Source organism: Squalius cephalus, assembly GCF_949319135.1.
Source record: "Squalius cephalus genome assembly, chromosome: 4".
NCBI lineage: Eukaryota > Metazoa > Chordata > Actinopteri > Cypriniformes > Leuciscidae > Squalius > Squalius cephalus.
In genome coordinates, this window is record NC_137125.1 from 21,797,080 (window position 1) to 21,808,027 (window position 10,948).

Genomic DNA, 10,948 nt, shown 5'->3' on the forward strand with positions numbered 1-10,948 from the left:
GCAGGCAGGAACATGTCATAATCACCTATGAAAAAATGCAGTTCTGTTAGGATCAGCATAAGTGTATGTAATACAGTGAGCTTGATATTTAATTGTGGAACTTTTCTTACCACTTTCAAATAATGTGCATAAATGTGAATCTCTGAAAATGCTTAAGTCATGCACAGATCCTGGCCATTTTGCTTTCACTTTTGTGATATGGAAGATTTTAGTCAACTGCCTTTTTTTATTTGATATAATATTACTAATCTGGAATATTAAGAATCACAATAGTAACTGGGCTGCACATTTACATTGTGATTTCTGTTCACATAATCCCCTTCATTGAGGCCTTGATGGCAGTCTATGGTGTAGCCTATAGTCTACCAATCACGTTAGTGAAGCCTGAGTGACATTTAGGCCTACTGTAATCGGCATGGTCATGATTGCATGATCTTCATAAAAAATTATGATAGCCTTAAAAAAAAACTGCTTTACAACATTGGGTCTTAAGTGGCTTGGAAATGCCACAAAAAAAACGAAAACTGTTTTTTAAACCTAAAAGCGCCAAGTAAACTCCGAATGACACGACAGACAGCACTTTCCATCAAGTTCTCCGCATCTCCAATAGTGTAAAGGAAAGAGCAACTCGCAAATACTCTTATAGGGCAATGCAAACAGTTTGTGCTGTAGTTAAAGCCCGACTACGACAAGTCGAAAATAAATGTGGGTTTCCAACAAATTAATAATGTAAACGACAATCTCACGAGTCACGAGAAAAAATATATAAGCTATCTCAGAAAGTGCACTATCGCGCTGCGCTGGACTTCCCTATCAGTTATGAAGCCGCAATCTAATCCTGTTTACATGAAATAAGCCTGCTCCCAAGCAGGTTTAAGTTTGCGCACCTGTTGCTATGACAGCAAGTCTAGGATGAGCTTCGAAGAACCAAACAATTCAAGATCATGCCAAATCGTCAACAATCAAATCCAGCTAACTGACTTAGCGACGTACGAAGAACGGACCCCAGGTGCGTCTAAAAATTGCAACCTCTTCCTGAGTCGGCGCGTTTTTGCTCACATCCAAAAAGGGGCAAATTTGACAAGCTATAATAAATTATCTGTAGGGTATTTTGAGCTGAAATTTCACAGACATATTCTGGGGACACCATTGATTTATATTAAATCTTGTGAAAAGGGGCATAATATGTCACCTTTAATGTAATGTATTGAATATAATAAAGTCTATCTATCACAACATTTTGGTAAAGAATGTCTGTCTATTATGAATCATTACAGTGACAGGGCTCTCAAGTTTTGAAGACAGACAAGAGTGACATCAACAATTCCAGGATATGCTTTTTTTTCATTGGTTGTTGCGTTAAATCTTACCCAGATACAGTAGTGCTATTTTCTCCAGGGGAGACCGCTTCGCTTGAATCCTGCCGAACCGTGAGAGCGGCGCGGCCAGAGAAATGTTGGGCGCTGCGGCATATTAAATATATTATAAATATTTTTTCCACGTGAGAAATACAATGTGTGGCAGGAGTGCATGTCAAAAGACCAAAATGCGTGACACTTGAGAGCCCTGCATTGAAGCAGTGCACTGTGGAAGTCAGTGTTTGTTAAATGTTTGTAAGTTAGAGTTTTAGACATTTTAGAGTGGCCTTTTATTGTGGCCAGCCTAAGGCACACCTGTGCAATAATCAAACTGTCTAATCAGCATCTTGATATGCCACACCTGTGAGGTGGATGGATCATCTCGGCAAAGGAGAAGTGCTCACTAACACAGATTTAGACAGGTTTGTGAACAATATTTGAGAGAAATAGGCCTTTTGTGTACATAGAAAAAGTCTTAGATCTTCATGAAAAATGGGGGCAAAAACAAAAGTGTTGCGTTTATAATTTTGTTCAGTGTATTTATTTTATGCAATAATAGTTTAAATGAATCCTGTGTGTGATCATTTCAATTCAAAGTTAATTTTGATAGTCATATAAAAATGATTTATGTACCACTACAATAAGAACTGAATGACTGTGTAATAAATAAAATATTTATTTATTTGTAATAAATCAAATAAAGTTTGAGAAAATACACACCTTCACTCATCGTAACTCAAACACACACTTGATCTTCCTGTCTATATGAGGATTCATTACACACATTTATTCTGAAATGTTATTTCACTGACAGAAGTTCAGCTGTAGTATTAATGTAATGAAGAGAAAATAAGAGACTCTATTGTCAAAGTTCGAATAGAGGACCCAAAAGCAGAGGTTATGCAGTACAGTTTATTGTTCAATAACTTCAAACATGGAGACTGCCGTCAACAGACGCAGATCTGTGAACAACAAAAATGAAGATCCTTGACGGACAGATGATAGGAACCGGGGTCCCGTGCCAGGAGATAAATGAGCAACTACAGTCCTCCGTCCTCGTGCCCGGTGCAAATAATTCGCAGACGGCTGGTGAGTGATGGTCCACAGACAGAAGGTGAACTGGGCAGAGAACAAAGGTGAATCTCCAACTCTTACTCACGCATCAACAGGACAGGACAGGACAGGACAAGACAAGACAGGGTATTTCTCAAGAGAATAAATGCTGATGAGATCGTAACGAAGAGACAGAGCGAAAGCTCAACGTTCAACAATAATCCGACAAAGAGACAGAGCAAACAGTGACTAGAAGTAGCCGAGAGAATTAGAGAGAGAAAAGGATCAGGTGAGAGATAATCAGTGTAGGTGTTGATTCTAATGGGAAACAGCTGCAAGAGAGGTGAGGAGGAGAAAGATGAATGGGAATGATTAGAGTGTGTGCGCAGCGCAAGCGCTGAGATAATAGGAATCAGCTGTATGTGTGTGCACGTGTGTGAATGAAGGTAAACAAACAGAAGGAAGAGACCGGTTTATGACATCTATAACATCTCACTGTTACTGATTTATCATGCAGCTCAAAGCATTATGGGTAGAATCTCTCTACAGTCTGTTCTCATCCATCAACAGAGTTTCACTGATGAGTCATAATCAACCGATGATCTAGTATAAACCCTGAACCCAGGATAGAGCGGTTGAGTGAATGTGGTCTGGACTGTGTGGATGAGGCTCATTGTGTCAGAGACGCTGTAGAAGGACAGAGTTCCTGCAATGTGATCCACATACACTCCTACTCTACTGCTAATGGACTTTACAGGGAGTTTAGTCTCTATGTTATTGTGATAGAATGAGTAACTGGAGGAAGAGCAGAACAAACTCCAGGACTGATCATTATATCCCAACACACACTCAATACCCGATCCCTTCCTGCTGATGCTCTTATATGACACTGATATATACACATAACCACTCCACTCAATCTCCCAGTAACAGCGTCCACACACACTCTCTCTACACAACACCTGACACACATCAAATCTGTCTGGATGATCAGGATACGGGTGAACTGGGTAAGTGTTAGTAATCACTCTGTTCCTCTTAGACAGACGGAGGACTTTATTCACTGTGTTCAGATCCAGAGTGAACTGATGAGAATCTGATGGAGAGAAAACACATCAGAATCAGGAATTATGGATCTGTCTGATCTTTTATTATAGCTGAACTCTTCATGTTCAATATATCAGCAGTGTCTCAGTACAGTTTACCAGATATCCTGTGCAAATCATCATTTACATGATCAACTCTAAAACTCTTCTGTCATGTTTTCTTTCTACAGGAAGAACATGAAGACACTCAGTGAGTTTTTCTGCTTGTTTTCTTAGTGACTTACATTTTAGGAAGTCGTTCCTGGTTCTGGGAACAAGGTTGGTGAAAGTGACTGTGGAAATCAACAGACATGAAGAGTGTGATTATCATGTCGAGAGAAAATGATCCCTGCATCCGTTCCTAAGACATTTCTAATATGATCTTCTACATGATATGAGATTATGGAGGATCATTTCTGAGAGCTGATGAATCTCCAGGACTTTACCTCTGTCAGAGATCTTCTTCAGCTCCTCTTTGCAGAAATCCTCCAGTTTGTCTCTCAGCTGACGGATATATTCTCTCAATCCATCAAAAGAGGAGAGAGAACTGAAGGGATTGTCATTTACGTCTGTAGATTCAGGAGGAGCTGAGAGAGACTGGAAACTCTACAGAAAACAGAAATCAAAGCTCATCACCTCCACACTTCATCAATAACCTGCACTACTGTCATCAACTGGCTCTTGTTGATCTTGACATCTTTAGTAACTGAACTAAATCTAGCTCTTTCACAGCATCAGATACATTTTTCTTCATATTCATTATATGACATTAGAGCAACAAATTATATCATGTCACACACTATATGTGAACTGTCTAGTCAATCGTTGTTGTTTTTGGATGATAAAACATTAGCTAAGAACATAAATGTTAAGTAGGGTTTGAGGGTTAAGTCGATTTACTCAGGAAAAGCAGTTCAAAGGCTACAAGTAGATTAGTGGTCAGGTTTTGTTGTTTCAAACCGCTGCATTGCTATATTTCCATATTTTTTTGACCTTGGATAATAAAATAATAATAATTGCAAAAAAGTTAAGTATTGCAAAAAAAATTATATTATTAAATAAGAATCATAAAATAAAAGAGTGAAAAAATATAGATATTTTTAAACTGCCTGACTGCTGTAAAAGAAGTTTGATCCAATTTTTATCTCTGCAACAGATTTTAGCAACATTGATTTTGCAACACATTTCTCATGTCAATACCTAATAATTAATTAATTAATTATAATCTGAGTTTAAGTTCAAGTCTGATGCCTGTTTCACACTGGACAAGCAAGAGCACATATTTTTTCTGCCATCAATGTTACCAGATTAGAGCAGCGGTTCTTAAACTGGGGGTCAACGTTTTATTGAGAACGTCTTATTCCAATTCCATTATTTTAACAACTAATTATTACACGGCTCTGTGGAATACTTGATCCTGATTGGTCAGTCACGACATTCCAAGGTGTGTTATTCCCCGATAACAACCACCAAAATTTATTACACATCGTTCATCCGGGTTACTACGAGTCATCTTGACCGGGACTACTTAAATGCTTAAAGGGGGGGTACAATGGTGTTTCATGTATTCAGAGTTGTTTACAGTGTTAAAGAGATGGATTCCCATGCTAAACATGGGCAAAGTTTAAAAAAAAAATATTTTGGTCGAATAACGGAGAATTTCTGTGCCGAAAATCTTACTTCCGGGTTGGTACAAGTTTCTGCTGTTTTTTTTTTCAATCGTGGATCTAATGACGTAGACCAGAGTGGAACTCCTTATATGAGCATTTCTCTCGGAAAAGCTCGCCCGCGCACACGTCGACCAGAGGAGAGCGAGACCGCGCACATCAACGCGCTTCAACAGGAAATCATCGGCAGCGCTGCATAGGATTTGTTCAAGAATGTCTCCAAAAAAGTGTGTTTTTGGATGTGAGGGAAAGCTCACCGTGTTCAGTTTTCTAAAGAACCCAGTGTTACAGGAACAGTGGATGCAGTTTGTTTTTCCGGGGCAGCAACGGAGTGTAGGAAGTGCGGTTGTGTGTTCTGGCCATTTCAGTGACGAATGTTTTATTAACAAGGCTCAGGTCGACGCTGGATTTGCAAATCGTTTGCTATTAAAACGTGGAGCGGTCCCAGTGATAAAAGATCCCATTCATGTAAGTACAACTGGATCAGATTTCTGTCTTTTGCTGGAAATCAAGCACTACCGCTTGACTCTATAGCTCCGCCTCCAGGACGTCGGCTTTTTCCGGAGAGAATCGGAAAGCTGTTTTTTTCTTTTATAAATATAATAAAACTAAACACTTTTTGGATATATTAAGGATGCACTACTACTCGATAGGTACTCAAGATTAACATGAGATTAGGTGAAACTGTGCATGTTTTATGTACCCTTTAATGTGTCAGTCCGCTGTCTTTGACTTTCTGGCAAACAGCACGAGTTACAATTAATTTCAACATATATGGTAAAAACAATTATTTTCAGCAATGGATAGAATCAGACGACTCCACTGACTCCACAGTTAAAAAAATAAATTTAAAAAAATTCACTCCGAAGAACAAACAACCACGAGACACAAAGAGCTGAATGAATCTGAACTTGACAGAATAGAAGATGACTGCTACGAAACTAACACAAAATAATTTTATGGGCAATGAAAATTCTCAAAGATTGGCTAATTGAGAAAAAAATGTGACGGATTATGATAAGTATGAGTCAGAAGAGCTCAATAAGGTGCTACCTACGCTCCTTTTATGCGTCTGTTCAGAATGCAAACGGCCAGACTTATTCAGTAGCCAGCTATATGGCCATCAGGACTGGTGTCGCCAGATATTTCAAAAAGTTTGACATCCTGAAGAGTGTTACCTTTAACTCCAGCAATGCAGTTTTTAAATCTACCATTAAACAAATTCGCAAGATTGGTAAGGAAATTAGCATCATCCCCCGATCTCGACAGCAGACATGCACCTAATAAAACATTTGGACGTGCTGTCACCACACACAGCCATTGGTCTTGTTCAGAAAGTTTGGTTTGATGTACAACTACATCTGGCAAGACGAGGCAGAGAAGGAAATTGACACCTAAGAAGGGACTCGTTTATCATAAAATGCGACGACAACGATACAAAGTTCATTACTCTGTCACATTATGCAGAGACCAAGAACCATAAAGACCCGAAAGATCCATGTAAGGAAAATTACAGGGATTGCGTCTTTACTGAACCCAACAACCCACAGTGTCACAAGTCAAAAGTTTAAAAAAATACCTAGGCCTCTGTCCTGGAAACCAGACAGATTATAATTTATATTTATAATAATTAATTAATAATTATTTTAAATGTGTTACAAATGAGCTAATAAAATCTTTTGCATCAATATTTCGTGTCCAATTGTTTATTGTCTTTAGTGATACAACAGTACATTATGCCTTAATTGTCTGTCTTGTCTAAACTCAAAGCCATTTGTTGCGAACTGTTTTTCTTCACGGATGCTTTAAAGAAGAGCTAATAAAATATTTCAACTCAAGTCAATGTTTTGTGTCTAATTATTTACCTGTGGCAAGTAGTATTAAGTGGGATCATTTATCTCCGCTTCGCATCGGGGTCCTCATCACCCTGTCGGGGGTTTATTCTGAGATGATAACCGGCTGGATGTACATTATCCCTTACATAAAATGTCCCATGAATGTTTTGGTCTTTTTATTTATTTAGGTGTGGTTTTAAAATATATATATTTTTAAAACCTATGTTTGTAAAAAAAAAAAAAAAAAAAAAAAAAAAGTTTAAATATTAGTGAAGTTTTGAACTTTTGTTGTCTGGAAGCTCAAAACATCTTCCAGAAAAAAGAGATTTCCAGAGCTGAACTGCATTTGTAAGTGCGTCTCTTGCAAAAGAAGAAGATCAGATGAGAGTCTGACCGATGATTATATAATAACCGAACACACAGATCAACACTTCAGTCGACGGCTCATTCTGCTCTCATGAAATGTTTCTCTGTGAGTCTCTTGCTCAAGTCCACTATGACCCTGTTCTTCTAGATCTCTGTTACCTGCAGGAAATGGATGTGATCCTGTGTGTGTGAAAGCTGCTCCAGCTCAGCGTCTCTCCTCCTCAGATCATTGATCTCCTGCTCCAGTCGCTCCAGTCGTCCTTCAGCTCGACTCACTGCAGTCTTTTCCTGATCTCTGATCCGCTGTGTCGCCTCAGAGCGGCTTCTCTCAATGGAGCGGATGAGCTCAGTGAAGATCCTCTCACTGTCCTCCACTGCTGTCTGTGCAGAGCGCTGTTAGGACACACATCACAATCACACAGTGGCTTCAGTGAGTCCTGACTGAGACGTCTCAAACTTCTCTTCTTCTCCAGACTCACCTTATGAGACGCCACAGCCTCTCTCAGCTGCTGAAGATCTTTCTCTCTCTGCTGGATCCTCTGCTGGAACGACCTCTGCGTCTCCTTCAGCTGGTGCTAAAGGACAAACCAATGACAGTGACAGTAATACTACCACAAATCATCATGTGAACAGCTGATATGAAGAAAATAATGATGATGAGATCTAGTATGGAAATCAAACTAGGGATGCACCGATAGCACTTTTTCCAGAACGAGTCTGATACCGATACTTTAATTTTTGGTACTTGCCGATGCCGAGTACAGATAGCTGTATATTCATTGCATTTGTCATTTAAAAAAAATATTGTGTTGAGAAACCAAAAGAACATGAATCAAATTAGTTTCCTTAATTCGTTAACCAAATACTTCCTCCAGTTATTTTCACACCTAATTATACCTGTTAAAATGTATTGTAGGAGCTTCTGTTACTTTCACTGTTCATTTTATTGCTTGTATATTTTATCTTTCATTAAGAGCACCGTAAGTATTAAGCAGGGATGAATGCTAAGGATTTTTTTCTAGTATTACTTTTTTTTTCAGTAGGTTTTTTGGGCTGCTGTCACTTTAAGAGCTGCACATTTTCTTTTTCAACTATTTACGTTCACTTAAGACATAACCAACTATATTTCACAAGGATACTCGCAGATATGGCCATTTCGACATAATTCTGTGTGAATTTGTCCGTTCAAGCACAAAAAGACATAAAACTTAAATTCATTAGGCTATTCATGCTCTGTCTGAGGCAGCTTTCTGGATACGCGCTTCGGATGTTTGCGCTCAGATAATGTCATGTGATTATTGTACCGCCTTCCTGTAATATTGTAGGGAGCCACTCATTATACATAAATCATGTAACAGTTCATGTTATCACTTGGACATAAAATTTCGTTTCAATCCAAATGACTCATGTATGCAGAAGTGCCCTCCCTCTCTCTTTACCGTCACGAGTTAACATTAGTAGCCTAATATGTTCCTCGTTTTACTTTCTTACTCTACTTATTGACATATCCAACTGAATTACAAACTTTCCATCAATGTCAGTAAAAAGGGATGCACCGCTGTGCACTGAATCCAGTCCGCGTTTCACTCACGAACAGCAGATATGCGTGAACATTAATATTTTAGTCTATTTCTTTTTTTTCCTTTTTTTTTAAGAATATTGCATGTTGATATAATCATATTTATCATTTAATGATGTTGGTCTCATCATTGTCTTGTCTTAGGGCAAGGGCTCTGTGAAAATGAGTAAAAAAGTCTGTATTATGCTGCCAGGCCAGTAGTTAGCGCCAAATTCATGGTTTTGTTTAGGCTACATGGAGACGGTAAAGGCATCATTTTCTAAACCTTGTACTTTGAAACCCATTTTCAAAAGCTTGTGTCTTCAGCCACCAAAAACGCCATTGTTGTGTAAATGAACAACCAAAATGGATACATTTTTTCAGTTGAAAATGGTGTCGTTTAAACATACATTTAGTCATGGAAATAAAGGTTTTTCATCATAGATTTCATTAATTAAATTAAAACTACACATGTATGTCTACATTATTTCATCAATAGTTGTAAGTTCATACCTGTTTCTCTGTCCTCTTTGCTGCCGCTGATACAATGTCGTGGTTTTTATGTTCATCCATCACACACAGCAAACATATACACTTCTGATCAGTGCGGCAGAAAACCTCGAGGATCTTGTCGTGTTTCTGGCAGATCATCTCCTGCAGTCGTCCAGTGGCATCAGTCAGATTGTGACTCTTTCCTTTAAAGAAACTCTCATGTTGTTCAAGGTGATTCTGACAGTAAGAGTTCAGACACACCAGACAGGACTTGACGGCTTTGTGTTTTCTTCCAGTACAGACGTGACACTGCACATCTCCAGCTCCAGCGTAACAGTCAGCAGGAAGTTTAGTCTTCTTCAGTTTCTCCACCATTTCAGCCAGAATGGTGTTTTTAGCTAAAGCAGGTCTTGGCCTGAAGGTCTTTCTGCACTGAGGACAGCTGTAGACTCTCTTCTCATCCTCCTGATCCCAGTGGCATGTAATACAGACCTTACAGTAACTGTGTCCACAGTGGATAGTCACTGGATCCTTCAGGAGATCCAGACACACTGAACACATAAACTCATCCTCAGAAAATCTGGCTTCTGCCATTTTACAGCATGAATACAGAGACACAACAGCTCAACTACACTTCACTCTCTCTTTCCCTGAACTCATGTGATTCCCGTTTCCTGGTTTAGTGTTTGAGTGTCGTGTGCAAAAGATAATAAAACGTCCACTAGATGTCAGTCTCAAACAGGCACTCAAAGAATAAACCTTACAGAGAAGCAGACAAGACAATTAAAGCGCCCTGAATGTTTTCAGATGTGCTGGAAATTGCCATTGTTGACATGGTAATTGCAATAAAAAAATGCAATAAAACTGGGAAATTCAGGACAGAGAGCTGGCAGACAGTCGTGCACTGAACCCTTTGAATCCTTTTAAATCAAAGAATACCTGGAATCTTGTTCCATCAACATGGGTGTTTCCGGCTGCTTCAAGAATATATCCGAAGGTTATGGAGGGTTTGATCTACATCTACATCGCTTTCTACAGTACAGCTGCCGATGGCTCCCACCGGTTCTCCCAGACACCTGCTGTCCGCTTCCTCTTCGCCGGCCTGCGCGGATCCACCGGCAGGGCAGCGTGAAAGAGAATCTTCCTCTCAGCCATGCAGTTCCTCGCCAGACTGGAAACAACAGATCGGTGCGTCCAGCTCTGTTGAACGCTCGCTCAGTCACAAACAAGACGTTTGTCCTGAATGACTTCATCTCCACTCGCGAGTTAGATATCTTCTTTCTGACGGAGACCTGGATTAAACCAGGTGACAACAGCGCTTTTTCTGAGCTCCTCCCCCCTGGCTATTCTTTCCTGAATACACCGAGAGTGACAAGCCGTGGAGGCGGGCTTGCCACAGTGTACAATCAGAAGAACATAAACTGTCACTCCATCTCATGTAAGAACTACAGTAGCTTTGAACTGCAGTTATTCCTGATACAATTGACACCCCCTACACTGTGTGCTGTTCTACAGTATATCGCCCTCCTAAATA

General features: G+C 39.5%; 1 protein-coding gene across 2 annotated transcripts; it reads right to left on the reverse strand.

The window, feature by feature from the left end:
- Nucleotides 1-1,873: 1,873 nt before the first annotated feature.
- Nucleotides 1,874-10,076, reverse strand: LOC307157346 (tripartite motif-containing protein 16-like). 2 transcript variants are annotated; one of them, XR_013820939.1, is made up of 7 exons: nt 9,436-10,076; nt 7,844-7,939; nt 7,524-7,757; nt 3,943-4,102; nt 3,742-3,789; nt 2,892-3,507; nt 1,874-2,217 (listed from the first exon to the last, which is right to left on the reverse strand). XR_013820939.1 is itself a non-coding variant. In XM_079869233.1 (6 exons), the coding sequence occupies exons 1-6, from the start codon at nt 10,006-10,008 to the stop codon at nt 2,975-2,977; spliced, it is 1,644 nt and encodes a 547-aa protein (XP_079725359.1). In that variant the 5' UTR covers nt 10,009-10,076; the 3' UTR covers nt 2,259-2,974. The 2 variants fall into 2 exon arrangements, 1 of the variants encoding a protein (XP_079725359.1); XM_079869233.1 differs by lacking the exon at nt 1,874-2,217 and having other exon boundaries at nt 2,259-3,507.
- Between the last annotated feature and the right edge of the window lie 872 nt (nt 10,077-10,948).

Excerpts from the sequence above, each read along its gene's own strand:
- LOC307157346 (XM_079869233.1), bottom strand. The coding sequence starts at position 10,008 with ATGGCAGAAGCCAGATTTTCTGAGGATGAGTTTATGTGTTCAGTGTGT. Across the intron at positions 7,758-7,843 it reads AGGCTGTGGCGTCTCATAAG|CGCTCTGCACAGACAGCAGT; the intron begins GTGAGTCTGGAG and ends GTGTCCTAACAG. Across the intron at positions 3,508-3,741 it reads CAGGAACGACTTCCTAAAAT|ATTCTCATCAGTTCACTCTG; the intron begins GTAAGTCACTAA and ends TCTCTCCATCAG.